Source organism: Ursus arctos, unplaced genomic scaffold (genome assembly GCF_023065955.2).
Source record: "Ursus arctos isolate Adak ecotype North America unplaced genomic scaffold, UrsArc2.0 scaffold_20, whole genome shotgun sequence".
Classification (NCBI taxonomy): domain Eukaryota; kingdom Metazoa; phylum Chordata; class Mammalia; order Carnivora; family Ursidae; genus Ursus; species Ursus arctos.
The window spans coordinates 7,292,501-7,311,069 of NW_026622875.1; the positions used below are offsets into that span (position 1 = coordinate 7,292,501).

The 18,569-nt window shown below is 34.1% G+C and overlaps 1 protein-coding gene and 1 long non-coding RNA gene across 3 annotated transcripts in view; one reads left to right on the forward strand and one right to left on the reverse strand.

Moving 5' to 3' along the window:
* LOC123000936 (uncharacterized) overlaps positions 1-492 on the forward strand; it is a 41,484-nt gene extending 40,992 nt beyond the window's left edge. For both annotated transcript variants that reach the window (XR_007189164.2, XR_006409348.3), the window contains one exon: positions 337-492. This is a non-coding gene — a long non-coding RNA (uncharacterized LOC123000936). The remainder of the gene's footprint in view (positions 1-336) is intronic.
* RSRC1 (arginine and serine rich coiled-coil 1) overlaps positions 1-18,569 on the reverse strand; it is a 414,405-nt gene that overhangs the window by 212,337 nt on the left and 183,499 nt on the right. Inside the window, exon 5 of the mRNA XM_057315931.1 lies at positions 10,233-10,269. Coding sequence (XP_057171914.1) covers positions 10,233-10,269 — 37 coding nt within the window. The remainder of the gene's footprint in view (positions 1-10,232; positions 10,270-18,569) is intronic.

Here is an 18,569-nt window from a genome sequence, read left to right on the forward strand (position 1 = left end):
CTGCAATGAAGCAGAACCTATAGTGTCCTAAACTATAGTACAAAAAACAAACAAACAAATAAAACAGGAATACAATATTCAGTTATTCTGGTGGTTTCAGGAGAGCCTGACTTTTGGATGCTTTGAGTAATAGGAAGTCGGGGTAGGGGTGATTTAATGCACTTGGAATATTTAGTTTTATTCTATAAAGCTTTAATAAGTACATGTGCATAAAACTCAGAAAATAAATTTTATCTAAATTAAACATAAATCTGAGACTATTAGTAGTATGAAAATTGCAAGGCATCTTTGTCATCTTTTTTTTTTTTTAAGCTAACTGGCACCATTTTCTTCTAGGACCACTATGTTTTGAAAATGCAACAACAGATCTTTATTTGGAAGAGAGGAGATGGAGGGTGCATAGAAAAAAGGGCCTCAATTCATGCTGTTTGGATAACTGGGTAATATTTACATTGAAGGAGCAATTTTTAATAAACCTGTAACTGACCAAAACATGTCAGAGAAATGGATCACTGACAATGGCGCTGTTTCTGACTGGAATGTGAGCCAGTCCCCAGATTTAAGACCTGTAAACTGCCTAAGAAATCATGGCAGTAATAGGACATTAACATTTAATCCACATTAAAGGTATTTTAATTTGCACACATTCATAAGACACACTTCTTTGTTAAAAGGAAAGAGAGAAAGATTTATGAAATTGATCTTCCAAAAGAAAAACTTCATGCTGTTTTATCTCATGATCACAGTTTGAGGAAAGTGTCGGTTTTAATATGCACATTTACCCTAAACCTCAAATATATATTGGCTTAGGTGAGAAAAATAAATTAAAATGCTGGGAGGAAAGGGCTCTATTATGTTGAAGTCCTTATATGAGGCAATAAATATTTTTTCATCAGTGTTTAATAAATATATAGACTATATGAGGAATGTCAGTGCATTTTGAGATAACTATATTCTCAAACTCATTTGGACAAATGTCAAAAACATTTTTTCAGAACACAGTGCGAAAATACTAAAATAAAACAGATATTTTAAAATGTAACAGATGAAAGACAAGTGGCTTTAGAATAGGGTTTATAACTTCTGTTCGCATTTTCTAGTTCATGTTATATGTCAACTGACTCCTCAAAAGTATGACTATACTATATTAACTATGTTTATTCTTATGTTAAAAAATTATTAGTCTGTGAACTAAAATACAGCAGTTTTATTTGCACGTTCTATGCAAAATAGCCTAAAACAAAGAGGAAAGGGCTTTTATTAGAACCAGTAGTGTTACTGATGAACATGTACTGGCTAGCAACGGGCCTGCCTACATTTCTGGCAAGCAGCAACTATATTCTACAAACCACTGATGGGCTCAACAAGCTATTAATGACAGTTGCTTTTCAACACTTAAAATGGTCAGACTGTGTTACCTGACCACAAGGACAAGTAGGTCATCACTCTCAAATGTTATACAATATAAGAAACAAATGAGACCTCTGTGGAGAGAAAAACCCACAGGTATGGCTCCAGAGTTCTTTTGCTATTCAACTATTAATAGAAAGCAAATCCCACTTAAAGTTGTAAACACTTGTAACCCTTGTTACTAAAAGATTTATCATCACTTATTTTCCACCTAAGACTGAACAAAGTATTATTAGTCCTAGTGTCCAGCTTTAGCCCTGATATATACAACTTAACATCTAGAATCAAATAAAGGAGAAAAAAAAGGGTCCCTCTGTTACTCTTGCAGAGTTAGACGGTGAATTTTTTATCCTTGTATAAACCTGTAGAGTGTCCATCTGTCTGGGTTTATGAACGCCCAACCAATCATTTGTAGGCTGCAAACTCATACTCAGTGGGTACATGGGGGAAGCATCTCAAGAAGCATCTTCTAAAAGACAGGGCACTTGTCTTTTAAGTCAATGCCTTTCAATGTACCTTTCTGCCTCGTGGTTGCTGGACTCACTAAATGGAGAATCTCAAGTCCCACCATGGACCCAGAGAATCAGAACCTGAGTTTAAACAATATCCCCAGGCGACTCATAAGCACATTAAAGAGAGTGAAGCAGTGACTTAAATCATCCCACCCCATCCCACCTCCAATTATTTGACTTTTCAGAAAAGTGTACAAGGGGAGCCTTAGAAACATCAGACTGATCAGGATAATTCACTTCATTGCCAGCCAAAGGAAGCATGGCAGGGCAGTACTTCTTTCAAGTTGGAAACAATTCACAAACTATTTTGGCCTAAAAAAGTGACAATTTTTCATATAGCTTAACCTAATATATTCTGATCTCAATACCTCTTCCAAGAGGAAAGGATAGCATTATTTTTATAGTTTGCTAATAAAACAACAATAGCTGTATTGTAATCAAATGACAAGGCTCTAGCTCCTGTATGTTTTCATAATTATAAAGATTAAAATGCCCCAACTCCCACTTGACTGCATTAAAAACACCCTAAAAAGTAAACGTTGTAGTACCCATTCAGTAGTTCAATAAGGGCTACTACTCATTACATTATCCAGAATTTTAAAACATGTGGAGTCAGGTCCCTTTGGTAACAGAGGGGAACTCAGAGTTAATTTTCTACACCTTTAGAGCATCATTAATTAAAAAAAAAAAAAGTCAGGAGCAATATCACCACATAATAACTACCCACCTCCATTCTTTTAACACTTCTGTGTTACTGGGGTCCTATCCAAAGGTCTTTAATTTGTACATGATTCTTCATCAAATAAAAATATTATTTAAGTTCATTATAAAACCTAACTAAGTACAACATGATAAGCAGTGCATTCACTCATTTTCTCTAAGTTTTGTGTTTAATTCTGCTGACAATTCCTGTAGGATTCAGCAGGAGAACTACTCAGGATTCAAGGTCTGCTCAACATTGATTTCCAACACTTTCCATTATGAGTTTCTCTTTGAGGTAAAAATGTTCACAGAGCCCTCCCCATCCCTGACAGTAATCATAAGTTTAAAACATAACTGGAAGCCCAAACAAAAATTGTCCCCAGAAAAACGAAGTACAACGCTAAAACCCCAAAAGAGTGACCACAGATCTAGGCTTTGGTTTACCACAACACCAACTAGAGGGAAGGGGCTTGAAAGTGAGTGGTACCAGAAAGGCAGCCTTGGCAAGTATTGCTCTGGGAGAAAATCAGATGAATACACGCAGTGACAAGAAAGAAGAAAGTAAGAAGAAACAAATGGCTAAACAGAAATAAGACATGCCAACCCCTTCATCCCCGCAACACCCACCACTGTCCATTAAAGAAACCATTTTTGCTATTCTGCAGAAGCAGGTACCCTTGAACTAAGAACCATGTCTACAAAATGTCTAGAACTTAAAAAGAAAGAAGGAAGGAAAAAGGAGGGAAAGAACCCCCCCACCAAAGCTACTGTAAGAAGTAGTAAACAGAAAATGCAAATCAAAACATTTCAACAGATGAAAATTCTCCCCTCAAAACCAAACCAAAGCACAAGGCTTTTTTGGACAAATAACAATAAGAAAACCTAGAATCAGATATTCAAAAAATAAGAACAGATATAGAAAAAAAAGTATTTCAGAAATGAGGAATAAATTAGAATGTGTCCAAGGAAGAATAAATTTGAATGAAAATTTAATAAGAAATGCTATATGAAACCAGGCAAACTACTTCTCAGTTGTTTAAAAACAAAGTAAAGTAGTAAAAAGAGTCGAAAAGAATGAAGCAGAAGATGACCAAAGAAAGATTTTATATATAATTATATAGAAATACATATATAACTGGAGTCTCTGAAGAAGAAAACAAAACAGAGGAATGGCATTAAGATTTAATACTATAATCCAAAAAAATTATTTCAGAAACAAGAAAACTTAAGTCTACATATGAAAAAGCCCAGAAAAACTAGCCAGAAACATCCAGCTTTGAGAATCATCTTAGTAAAATAAGGACAATGAAAAAAATGGCAATGCCTCAAGGCGAAAAAAAAAAAAATCAAATTATACATAAGGGTACGAAAATAAGGCTAGTGCCACAAATATCAAGAGCAGAGTAACCTTTTCCAGAAAGCCAAGCGGAAAAAACTGTAAGCCAAGGATTTTATGTCCAGTCAAGCTGTCATTCAAGTCACAAAACTATAGAAAAAACAGCTTGGAATGTGCAAGATCTCAGGGAATACTGTACACAGCAGGCCGTCCTGAGAAATATACTAGTTGGGTGAGTTTTACACAAACAGGAGATGAGTGGGGAAATAATCAGCAACCAAGCTGATGGTTAATATTTAATATAGTTAATTTTAAAGGTGATTCTAAAAAAGGGTGACAGCATGCATAAAAGACTAGTATGTACACATCATATATTCCAACAGTGTAGCAAGAATACAACAAGAGGAAATGCGAAGAAAAGGAGGAAAGCAAAGTACACAGGAGCACTGGCTCTCACAAGGGTTGTTAACAGGTGGGAACCCAGGGATGCCATAAAAAGGTTAAGTAGGAATGAGGGGGGAAGCATTATGCATTATAAAGATACAAATACAAAGGTAACCACTAGAACAAAAATGCAAGCCTCCCTAAACTTCATAACAATAACAATATTAATAATAATAGCAGCTCTTCAGAGACAATTCTTCATATGTTCTGCACATCTTATATCAGCCAATAGCCTTTCTTCAGAACTATCTTTTCAAATATAGCAAACAGTCTTGGAAGATAAAGAATTGCCCCCTGGACCAGAAGGCAGTTTTGTTACCAAATTAGGATACTAAAGATAATATCTTTCTTTTAGGTAATGTTTGGGCCAATTTTCTGTCAGCTCCTTAAAGAACAGAGCCCCTCAGCTATGACACAAACCCACTGGGTATGCAGCATCACCCCATGGAACTTGGCAGGTCACAGGGAACCTATATAACTATGGAGTGCCACCTTAGGGGCTGTTAGTAAGAAAGAGCTTTGTCTCTGACCCAGAAATCTCATGTCTTCTGCCAGCATCTATTAAAGTATGAGAGGCATACAAATGGGCTAAAATCTCAGACCCTTAATAAAGAAGACACAGACAAAGAGAAAGAAACACAGTAAATATAATGATACAGTAATTAGGGAGTGATTTCCAGGACAGAAAAAAGCAAAGTACAAAAAAGTATTTATAATATGCTCTATTTTATAAGATAGAGGAAATAGGAATAATACACATGTGTGTGTATGTGTGTATATATATATGTGTGTGTGTGTATATATATATATATATATATATACATAATACACATACACACACATATACACATAATTCTACAAGAAGATGCACAGGAAGCATAAATTGGAAGTTAAGAAAATTGGCTACCTACAAAGGATAGAGAACAAGCTAGAAAGGAAGAATGACACCTTTCTGAGAGATGTTCTGTGTATAATATTTTGGCTTTGTATAATATTTTGACTTTTGGAAGCATGTTAACACAAGGTATCCAAACATAAATAAATCAACAAGGATGGGGACAAAGGCACCTAAAAATGAATACAAATAGAAACAAATGCATGTAATCATATTTCAAATGAATTAGCTAACTACACTTAAGGGGGAAAAGAACTCTTGAATAAACGTGAAGTAAATTTTAATAAACTCTTGAAATAAATCTTGAACTTTTTATTAAGTTTTATTTTTCACAAGGTATGGTTGTAACAATTGTGAAACTATTTTACACGCATTATATAATTAAGCAAATGGGTAAATATATTGTTCTTAGGAGTCACAGTTATCACTTTGAATGAAGGGAGATACAAATGTGAAATGGGGAACAACAAAGAAGAATTCTGTGGTTTGGATTGAAATTGGAGGTGTTAGTATGACTCATAATTTCTTAAAAATACCTAACTAAGTATCTAAGTCCTAAGTATCTAGCTACCTACCTACCCACCCATCTATTTATCTATCTAATCTAGGACTGAAAAGTCCTAGAAGTAATGAAAGCCCAGAGACAGTGGACATATCACATGTCCAGACCTAGATTCATAAATACCATTTTCCTCTAAAATGAAACAGCATAATTTGAAGAAATACCTGATTCCATGAGGGAAGGTTTCAAGTGAGCCTGGAACATCTTGTTGCGTCAGAAAATAAGGAGGTGCTTTAAAACAAAGATGGGGTATGTAGAAACAAGCCAAAAGCCATCTTGAAAGGATACTCCCTGGACAAATCTGGGGCAATTTGAGCATCAAATAAATAAGAAAAGTAATGGATCCATGAGTCCTTGCTCACAATAAATAGATAAAACAAGAAGTAAGGGTGGGGTCTTCCTTAAAATAGAACGCTGACTACTAAATCTGTGAGGAAGTGGTAGAGTTGGAAAATTTCCATTTCCAATCAGGCAAGAATCACCAATGGATGATGGAGCACCAACTTTCAAGGACCTTGTTTAGCCCTTTATCTGCAAACTCAACACTCAAAAAACAAATAACCCTTTCAAAAAATGGGCAGAAGACATGAACAGACACTTCTCCAAAGAAGACATACAATGGCTAATAGACACATGAAAAAATGTTCAACATCACTTGTCACCAGGGAAATACAAATCAAAACCACAATGAGATACCACCTTACACCAGTTAGAATGGCAAACATTAACAAAACAGGAAACAACAAATGTTGGAGAGGATGTGGAGAAAGGGGAACCCTCTTACACTGTCGGTGGGAATGCAAGCTGGTAAAGCTACTCTGGAAAACAGTATGGAAGTTCCTCAAGATGTTAAAAATAGAGCTACCCTATGACCCAGCAATTGCACTACTAGGTATTTACCCCAAAGATACAGATGTAGTGAAAAGAAGGGGCACATGCACCACAATGTTCACAGCAACAATGTCCACAACAGCCAAACTGTGCAAGGAGCTGAGATGCCCTTCAACAGGTGAATGGATAAAGAACATATGGTTCATATATACAACGGAATATTACTCAGCCATCAGAAAGGATTTTGCATTGACATGGATGAAACTGGAGGGGATTATGCTAAGTGAAGAAAGTCAAGCAGAGAAAGACAATTATCATATGGCTGCATTCATATGTGGAACATAAGCAATAGCACAGAGGACATTAGGGGAAGGGAGGGAAATCTGAAGGGGGAGAAATCAGACAGGGAGACAAACCAAGAGAGACTATGGACCCGGGGAAACAAACTGAGGATTTCAGATGGGAGAGGGGTGGGAGGATGGGGAAGCCTGGTGATGGGTATTAAGGGGGGGTGCGTGATGCAATGAGCACTGGGTGTTATGGGCAAATAATGAATCATGGAACACTATATCAAAAACTAATGATGTACTATACAGTGGCTAACTGAATTAAAAAAAACAAAAAACAAAAAAACAAAGACCCTGTTTAGAACTTTCAAAAAGACATAGGCTTTATGAGTAGAAGACAAGTTGGTGAATAGAAAAATAAAATAGTATTGGGCAGTATAGTAAAAATTTAAGCTAAGAATGACAAGCTGGACAGTTCCCAGGAAAAGGTAGCAACATAGAAAAAAAGAAATGATAGAACAAAGGCCAAATCAAGAGTTTGAGACATTGTGACAAATAAATGAGATCAGCCCTTGAAGAGGTTCCAGGGAATACAGTCCACTTACTGCACTCTTTTTGCTATCCACACCTGTTCTTTCCTTTCTAAGGGTTACAGATAATTATATACCAAGAAGAGCCCATAAACAGAATACAAAGGCAGTGCAACTACGCTATGCATGTGCCCTTGTGGCAAGTATAACATGCTGCATATCTCATTTTTCTTAGCTTATTTATTTTTATCTTTTTATTTTTAAAAGATTTTATTTTTAAGCAATCTCTACACCCAAAGTGGGATTTGAACCTACAACCCCAAGATCAAGAATCACATACTCCAGCAACTGAAGCAGCCAGATGCCCCTTTCTTAGCTTATTTAAATTTATACTTGCTTTTACCCTCTCTTAGAACAACGTTAATTCTCTATAATTCAAGTAAATTTGAAAAAACAAAGACTGAAGGATACATAAAAAAGAAATTAATTCCACATGTGTGGGATGTTCTTAATTTTACACCATGTATTTTTAAAGATCAATCTATTAGAAGCTATAATTCTAATTGTATTTAGCTACACAACGAATTCAAAGAAGGGCTACATGTGCTAGAAGGCAAGGGCTAAGTATCTGCTCAGCGGGACACTGGAGAGACACAGACCTAAGGAGCCCACAGCTGCTAGACAGACAGGTTTCATTAATGCTCAAACAATAAATTCTTGAGCTCACTTCCCTCTAGGCAGTTGTGAAGACTATCACTGGCTTTACTGGACAGTAGTACACAAGGCAGTATGATATGTATATAGGTGTACATATAGGATATTATGTTACATATTCATATATTCACGTTATTGCTAGTAGTTCACAGTCAGTGGGTCAATTTTACAATGTCGACCTATAGAGGCTTTTGAACAACCTAGATAATATGCATTAAAATCATCCACTTCCCACTACCTGTTGTACTAATCCTAGCTCTCTCATTCCTAAAATGCACTATCTTCGAAATACATTTGATGTATATGACCCAGATAAAAATGAAATATAACTTAGCGTCAAGAATAGAAAAGAATAATTAACAATTATTCCTGACTTTAATAAATAGCTACGCTTGACCAAAGGTTTTAAATGTTTTTAGTTGAAAATTTTTCTTCAAATAAAATCTTACTTTAAAATTTTAAAAATTTATAAAATAATGAAAAGAACTACACCGATTAAAGTGGGCAGTGACAGTCTGGAGTGCCACCTGCTTTGGGGAGCCTTCCTGGCAGCCCAAGGCAGTTAGAAAATCAGTGCTGAATAAGATTATAAGTCGAGTATAAACGTATTAAAGAGTCACTGAAAATGAGTTCATACTAGTAAATATTAAAAATATAAAATTTAAACTAAAAATGTAATTCATTATTATTTACTGGAGAATATGAAACAAGTGAAAATGAAGTCTTTCTAATAAATAATAATTTATAAGATAAGTATAAAAGACAGCTCATTTTGGCACAATGGTAGCTATTCTTCCTTATTATAAGCCCCCAATTGATACTGGAATTTGATGTTTTAGATTAACATTTTTATTCTAATGTCCATATGTCCTAAATATATATGCCACCAAGAAGTGACAAAGAGGGATTCAGGAAATAATTTCTAATAATGAGAATAACAATGTTACTTATGTACTTCTAATGTAGACAAATATATAGTTCAAATATTCTAACTAGGTTGTTATATATTGCTTTTTAATAATTAATTTGTACTTTTTAGGCTCATTTTTTAAAGGCTGGGTTTCCTCAGTTTCCTTTAGCTATTCCAAGGAAAACCAAAAATCCTTTCTAACTCTAAAACTACTGTAAGTCAAAGTGAAGCTGCCTCTTGCTACTGTTTGCTTTTGTGGGAGCAAACAAAAGCACATTAATAGTTAACAAAGCTACAATATGATATACGAATGAAGTCTTGCATTAAAAAAGTACTTAGATTGTATTTACAAAAGAATCTCTATCATTAATTATTCAACATTTGGATTTGACCAGAAACCAGAGCATGACTTTATAATGCTCTGTTTAAATGAACTACTTAATGTTGTAATGAACACTCAATGCAGGAAGCTAAATGAATTTTGGACCTGGTATAACAGAACACTTTTTCTAATTTTTTGATCAATGGACAGATTTTAATGTTAAGTCCGTTTGAATTTCATTTGTACTTTAAAAATGTTTACTTAAACCAAAAATTTTGCATCTCAATTATTTTATATTCTAAAACTGAATGTAGTTTAAACCAATGCATTATTCATAAAGCAAAGACACCAGGAAAAACAAAGCTGTGCCCTTCTTTCAAAGCTGTTAAATTGCTAAAACATACCATATTTATGCATGCAATATTTGATTGTGTTTTTCTTAAAACACAAGCTTGTTTTTGTCAGATCAAGATATGCCAAAAATTCTACACCAAACATTTTTGTTTATAATTAAAGCAATCATCAATCCAAGGATTGTCATCCATTTTATTTCATCTCTACATCAAAAAAAAAAAGTAATTTTAAAAAAATTTTAGATTCCCTTGAAATGATAAGATAAATGAAAATGTAAGTGCCTTCACATAATAACAGTAAGCTGACCCTTTGGGAGATGGTTGACTTTCTCAATACAAGGTATTCAAAGCTCATTCAAAAGTGTTCATTTAGAATGCAGATATCAAAGATGATGCAAATGTTCAAGAGAAAATTAGAACTTACCAGATGTTCTAATCCAGCTTTGATGTTTCCAGATTCCCTAAAATAGAAGAGTAAAAGTTCTAAATAGTTGCTAAACAGTTGTCTGTTATAATTTACATTAATCTAAAATGCATTTTATAAATCCTTACGATTTTTTCATATTATCTTCACTTAATGTTCACAATAACAGTTTTAAATGACAAAACCATTTCCATCAAAAGGAAACAGATAATTTATTTACATCTAATAATATTACAACTAAAATTGGGATTCCACTAACAGATTGTTTCAGATTTTTCTAAGTCAGCAGAGAACAAAAGGAAGTCAAGTATACTTTTATTTTACTATTTACACAATATCTATTTATTTCACATTAGCTTTTTCATTAGAGTTTATGTTTTCTCCAACATTTATTACAAAAATGTTCATACAGATTCTACTATTGACATTTTCCTATATTTGCTTTATCAAATATCTATCCACCACTGATTGCATTTTATATAAAAATACACATAAAGAATGTTTGTGACTCCATATCTAAGTAACTACATCTTAACAAATTTTTCCTTGACATTAATTTTATTAATTCAGTGCACACTACAAATCAGAACCTAAGACTGCTGTAATATTAAAAAACAAAATATCACTAATGAAGACACAAACATCAACTATCATGATATATTTTAAGTATTTAATTCTTGCTTTTCACTGTAAAAAAAAGACTGCTGATGGAACTAAAAATACAAATAACTGTGTCAGTAGCAAAGATAATTTAAATATATATTTGGTGAAATGTGGCAAATAGTTGATTTTCCCCCTGATTTTAGTTTGTATTAATTTAGTAGTGACAAATGGACTTAGAATTTCCTCTCAGACCAAGTAGCATTTTAATTCCATCATAAATAGCAAGCCTTGTATTTTTAACATGAAAGTATACTTCTACCACATTGCAGAGAATAATTATGAAACATCCAACAACAGTATTGCATTCATGATGTTTAATCTTTCCCTCACACCTCTTCCTTTCCCTAAAGGGACCCCAAGTTAACTTCCCTTCTATTTCTGTCTCCAATTTTCTCTGCCAAAAATATACTTCTCTCTGTTTCCTTTGTCTTGCTATACAATCTTTCCAAATTTCCCTATCGTTTCCCCCTTCAGATGTGCTGCCTGAAAACTATATTCATGGCTTCCAACTTTTGCTCTCACTGCCCAGTCTGGCATACTGGGAATAAATTCCATCATCTACTGATTAGCACTCATCTTTAGCCATTCTCTTCTCTACTTTATGCTCCTGGCAATCTTCGCAATACTATATATTCAACACTTGAAAATTTAAGGATTTCTGAAACTCATTCTCTGGATGCAGTCCTAATGAATGACAAATGACAGGAATAAACTGTAACAAGGAATTAGAAAAGGCGAACAGGTACATAAATAATCATTTTTAACTTTATTGTTACAAATTTAATGCATAACTGGAGCTAGAAGTCAAATCTTTAAGTTTTCACAAGGACACTCTCATATAGTCACCATGTAATTTAAAATATAAACCAAAAAAATAATGCATATAGTGAAACATAGGACAGTGCAATGCATGTGTGTGTCCACTGCAGTAAAATCGAGTCTTCCTCCCATCACTGACTCCCTGTTGTCAACCAGATATTAGCTCTTTGTTTGTCCTTCTAAAGATATTCTGTGTGTGTGTGTGTGTGTGTGTGTGCGCACGTGTCTTTCTCCTCCTGTCTTTTTTTTAAAACCCAAACAGAAGCATACTACATTCACTGTTTTGTCCCTTCACTTGGCAATCTAACTCAAAGTCTGCACTATACAATACAAATCTACTTCATTTTCCCCCATGGGTACATTGTCACATAATGGTTCTTATTAGAAAATTATACTGCAACACAAAAGAACAAATATGCTCAGATTCAAAGTACAAGTTCATAATTTACTATCTGAGACCACTAGAATTAGACATGCTTCATCAGAATATTTTGGATTTTAGAAAGTTAATAAGACATATAATATGTTGTATGTCACGTAACATTGGCAGCAAGGTTTGAAGCAGCATCTCATCATTATACACAATAATTCTGAAAGCAACATCAATGTCCACACAAAATGGGATAAACAAAGACTATGAATAACTTCATTTCAGTGTTAGTTTTGCTGTCAATTGAGTTTGCCACAAACTTAGGGAAAATCCCCCAGTTTTTTCAGCTATTTGTATCTTGGAATCAAGGATAACAATTTGTTCTTAAAAAAAAAAAGGCTGGTTAGACTATTGCTTTATTATATTTTCAAGTGATTCTTTAAATTAAATGATATTTAGGAAATAGGCATTTTGAATGGTACGCAGGAAAGAAAACTAGACATCATTCTTGACGTAAGCCCTTTCCTTCACTACCAAATGTAAACAAATGTATTCAACCATACAGTCTTGGCGACCCAACATCCATAATTGTCATTTAGAATTAGCCACTTCTTTCTATCTTCACAGCTACTACTTTACCTTAGGTCATCATCTTTTCTCTCCCAGGCTACTGCAAAGCCTCTTAATGCATCCCAATCGCTCCTGCCTTGCCCCATGTTAACTCGGTCTCCATAATACAGCAAGATCTTCCTAAAATGTAAGCCTGATCATGTCATTTCCTTTTTAAAATACACAATATCCTACTACACTCCAGTTTACTCATTCCCTGTTATCTTGCCAAAGCTACATTGCCAAAAACGTGACAGCAACAGCCATAAGAAATTAACCTGGATTCCCTCACCATTGAACCACTCACTCTTTCTAGCTGGAATGTTCCATTTCTCTCAGCCTCCTCTGGTCTTTCCTCACCTAGCTTACAAACAAAATCAAAACGGAACAACAGGACTCAACCCATACGGGGAAGGAAACCTCCTCCCTTCCTCACAAAAGAACTAATCAACACCTCCCATGTGTTCTCATAATTTATCATACTTTATTATAAATGCCTAATTACTTTCCCAATGACACCACTAAAATGAAAACTCCTTGAGTACATGGATTGTATCTTTAAAATTTTTATATCCCAGCACCCAATACAGTGTCTGCATCAGAGTATGTATTCAACTAACAAGGGTCTGACATCTAAACATGAAGACAAGGTGGGATGGAGATTCAGCAGCAACCAGTTCAGGTGTCTGAGTGGTCCTCCCCAGCCCCACTTTCTCTCTAGACCACAGAAAAGCAAGGCAACTCCAACAGCAAGTGGTTGTTTGGGAGGGTAGTACTGGGGGTTGTGTGTACATGCGTGGTGTGTGGTTTTGTTTTGCTTTGTTTTGGTTTTTTTTAAAGGAGTATGAGGACACAGTGGAAAACGTGGCTGACTCAGGCCAGAGTTCAACACTTGAGGCTTTGCACTCTAGTTTTTAAATTATCCCAGAGAAGCACAAGCCAGATCTTAGACTTTTACCTCCCTCCTTAAAGTTATTAGCCAACACAGCTGAATGTTGCAAAGAAATAGAAGTCCACAGGAAAACTGTAAGACCTCTGAGGTGAATAAGCACAGGAATTAAAAAAACAACAAATGGAGCAACCTCATCCAGAGGGGGAAAAAAATAGACCGAGCAAGAATATACTATAAGCAAAATAACATCTTTAAAGATAAAAGATTTTTAAGAAATTTAATACAAAAAAAACAGGCATGAAGAGGAATCAATATGAGATGGTGGGTATTAAAAATACAGTAGTTTGAAATAAAGAACTCAGAGGATGAATTGAAAGCACAACAGCTACAGACTGAGAATAAATTGGTGAGTTGGAACACTGGGTGGAACTCTCCCAGAAGGGACAGGACGGGGATGAAAAGACAGAACAAACATGAGATAAAGTTAAGAAGAGGAACAAAAGTGTGAACATCTAGTGATGGGAACCCTAGAAGGAAACCAAAGGCAAAACAGAAGAGAAAAAAATATTTGAAGAAATAATAACAAAAAATTCCAGATATAGAATTATTCAAATCTTGGACTGAAAGGGTACACAGAGCAGTGAACAGGACAGTTAAGCGAAACTCCACAGCAAAGCATAATATAAGGATTATTAAGACTGTTAACAGATCGAGAGCACAGGCTAAAAGCTTCCACAAAGAACAAGCATACCCCTCCACACAGGAAGACTAACACTAACGTCAAACTTCTCAACACTAATACTGGGGTATAAGACCTGTAGTACGAACTTCCAAGATAAAGTGATAAAGGAAAAGGACTGTGAACCTAGAATTTATATATAGCTAATAAATTATTATTTAAATTGAAGGAAAAATAAAGAAATTCTCAGCATACACGGTCTCAAGAAATTCACCACAGAAAGAGATTATTTGAAAGAAGTTCTGAGGAACGTTATGCAATAAGAAGAGAATTAAATCCATCCAGATAAAGCGAGTAAAGGTTGACTTAGAACGTAATTATTATAATCTAAACGATTAGTAACTAAAAAGAAAACTAAAGAAATTTCACCTACAGTGATGTAGAATCAAAATCCCAGAGAAGATTCTCAGGTTGGTTAAGAAACAAAATCCAGTAATGTGTCATTTACAAAGAGATACATAAAAAAACAAAAGTGTTCAGAAAATTTTCCAAAAAAGGGAGAGTAAAAGATATAACCAGGCAAACTTGAACCAAAAGAAAACCGGGGTGGTAAGTTTAATGACAAAATATATTTAAGCCACTCTCCCATCCAAAGAACATATACACATATACATTTTTTGAGGGAGATATATATGAAAAAGGATATTCTATTCTAGTAAAAGATACATCAAGAAATTTTCATGTATACCCAGAAGGTTTGCATATTCCTAAAATGTAATATGTATTACAGTTTGGGATACCAAAGTTTCAACAAGTTTCCATGAAAATCAGTTTTCTTTAGTTTTACTTTGGGCAGAAAGACAAGGAAGAGGGGCCATCTCAAAACAATACAAATAAAGCATCAGGAGTACATCAACACTACACAAGACAGCATGAAATACAATCCTGGTTCTAGAAGCTGAATACCTAAACTCAAATTTAAGTTGTACTACAAAAGAGTTGCATGAGCTTGGTAATAATCCAATTCCCTGAGCTAAGATTTTCCACCAATGATGTGAAAAAAGAAACAAGATAATGTATGTGAAGGAATACTATAAACACAATAAACTGTAATGTACTATAGAAATCTGTTATTATAATAGATATTTAAATACAAAAGTATTAAAGTGGTTCCAAAAGCCTCAATGAATTTTTTTTTTTTAAATAGAGAGGCAAGATCCAAGACATTGACAGAGGGATCTTGCAACAAATGGTATAAAGCCTGTCCTCTTTAGTGGTCTGTCTCTTGGGTTGTCCCTGTCATGACTTCATCAATATTTGTGCAACTCCTTTTGCCCTGTGCTGAAAGCAGACTTAATTCAATTATAGGTCTCAAAACTGATAAAATGGTCTTGAAGTGGAAAATGGGAAGAAATTATTGGCAAATGAATAAAGATTTGTATCGAACTAACACACAGGAGTACAGCAGGTCTTTTTTTAATCATTCCCTGTCTTAAATCTTCTGGGAACCATGAGTTTCCCTTCCCCTCATGCAGCACATCGATTTCTGAATTAGACTGCAATATTAAATAATTAATATACTTGCCATGATTGATGTTTTGCATTAGTTGAATATTAGGTTATCAATCAAAATCCACTTGGTTTAATGTAATAATATTGAAAAAGTGTCACGGGCTGTTCATCCAATTTGTAGTTGAGGCAGCACAGATAGTAATGTTGGCATTACACGAGGCTCTAAAGCAGGAAATGCAGTGGCTCAACACGTACGAGGCAGACATTTTGAAACTAACTGGGACAAGGCTGAGGTTGTCCTAAATAAACCTTGTGGCACCTGTCAGTTTCAATGTTAGGTCTCTTTCCAGGAGAAAGATGCCATGCATCAATCATAACATGGCAGGCAAGAAAAATTTTAAAAAGAAGGATACCAATTTAACTTTGTGGCAAACATTCCATTATTTTGCCCAAGGAAGCATGTTCTAAATCCAGAAACTGTTGCTATGATAAAGCTTATATCCCCTTGGGAAATTTCCAAACAAATACATTAAGATTTTTTAGAGCTAGTCTTACTAGGAAGAGATCCATTTTTGTTTGTTTTTCATATGGGAACAATATTTTACCAAAGTGATCATTCAGGTTTTATAATGGTCTAAAGGAATCAGGTCAAGGAGTCAAAATTAACAATAGTATTTACTTTTCAAAAACTCTATTCCTTCTGATGAAGGCATTCTCCTTCATTCTCAATATTTTGCATGTATACTTACAAAACATAAACTTTTAAAAAATTACTTCCTTCTCCCGGCAAATGACTTTTCTCATTATTTCTTATTACATCTGGAATCTATTATGGATTTACTTATAAAAGTAACATTTTAAAAACAAATTAAATAAATAAAAGACATTCAAAAGAAAAGTGACTCTTTTAGGTGGAGAGTAGAAAAGTAACAAAAGAAATATAAACCAAAGTCATTTCATAGAGCAAGCCAAAATCCAGTGGGTATTTAGTTATAAAATACTCGGAAACCATAATGAAGGTAACTAACTGAAGTAGCATTAAAGTATCATTTCACTGACCAAGTCTTTAAGAAATAAAAGATTAAATATATTTATCATCAGTAATGCATATGTATAATCCCATATAAAATGAACACATATATAGTAATTATGGAAAACAGGGTAACTCCTAAATAAAAAATTTTACAGGTTTTTTTGGTCACGAACTAAGTATATTATTCACTTTTAAAAGACTATATACTGCAGTTTCCTATAGCTGTAAGAGATTCTTATCAAAATTAATTTTGTGTCAACTCTTTTATAAAGCAAAAATCTACATGAGTTTGTTTTTTACATAATGGCAGACCAGGTTTTTAAAAGCCTGAGTTATAAATTATAAAAGTATCTACACCTCCCATCTCAAATAATCATTGATAAATTTTTACATGCCTAGGTTATATATCAAATATTATTAATAAAAAATCTGGTAATATACAAATCTAAGAAAAACATGGGTTCAAATTTCAACTCTACTACTTACTAAATAACTTTGTCAAGTTATAAATCTTCTCTAATTTTTCCATTCTTAAATTTAAATAAAGGACTAAAAAGATAATCAGCATGTATATATATATATATAGAAGTCAGTAAATACTGATTCAATATGACAGACTAATAATGAACCAATTGCCTGCATTCCACTTTCAAAACCAAGGAATATTTTTATAGATGTTAGCTTTTTAAATCACCTTAAAATTGGTTTCAACTGTAGTACCTATTAATGAAAGTAAGTCTGTTCAAGTAACAGATACATATAAAAAGCTTAGCCCAATGGCTAGCATCCAATAAAAAAAAATGTACATCCTGACATAAGGATGTTCTAATATCCTGATGTCTTTGAAAGGAAGAATGGTAACATATGTTGAAAATCTAAGCAAAAATAATTTCTCAATTAACTGATGCTTTTTACATTTTAATCCCAATAAGAAACATACAGATGGGGCGCCTGGGTAATTCAATCAGCTCAGGTAATCATTTCAGGGTCATGAGATGAAGGCCCTGTGTAGAGGGCTCCAACTGGGCATGGAACCTGCTTAAGATTCTCTCCCTCTGCTCCTCTCCCCTCTCAAAAACCAACCAAATAAACAAAAGAAACATACAGAATATCAGCTCTAAGTTCCAAAAAGATCTTTCCAGAATTCTCAACTTCAACTTACCAGGTTTGGTTAGAATTCTCAGCATTTTTCTCCTGATTAGAGACTACCTTGCAAATCACTGGCTCTAAAGATATATTCTTATGTTACCACAATTCAGAATGATAGTTTTCAGATGTTTGTATTTTACAAGTAGATTTTTATCTGACTGATTATTATTTGCAGAAAATTCTGCTTTAGAACTTACAAATAGTTTGCACAAACAAATGTGGCATGGTTGCTGAATTTTATATGTACTAGTCTTTAGTTTATGGGTGATGGACATTAAAGAGGGCATGTGATGTAATGAGCACTGGGTATTATATAAGACTGACGAATCACAGGCCTGCACCTCTGAAACCAATAATACATTACATGTTAATTAACTGAATTTAAATAAATAAACAAACAAACAAACTCCAGGCAAGGGGCAAAAAAGAGTCTTTAGTTAGTTTTACAAATATTTGTGAGCATTCACTAACCATACTAAACAGCTAAGAACATATTATACACACTGAGCTTACTGCAATGAGAAGCTGAACACTTAAGTTGGTATGTATCAATTAGGCCATTTATAGTCATTCAGGTAAACAGGTTCTGAAGTTCACAGAAATGGTCAACA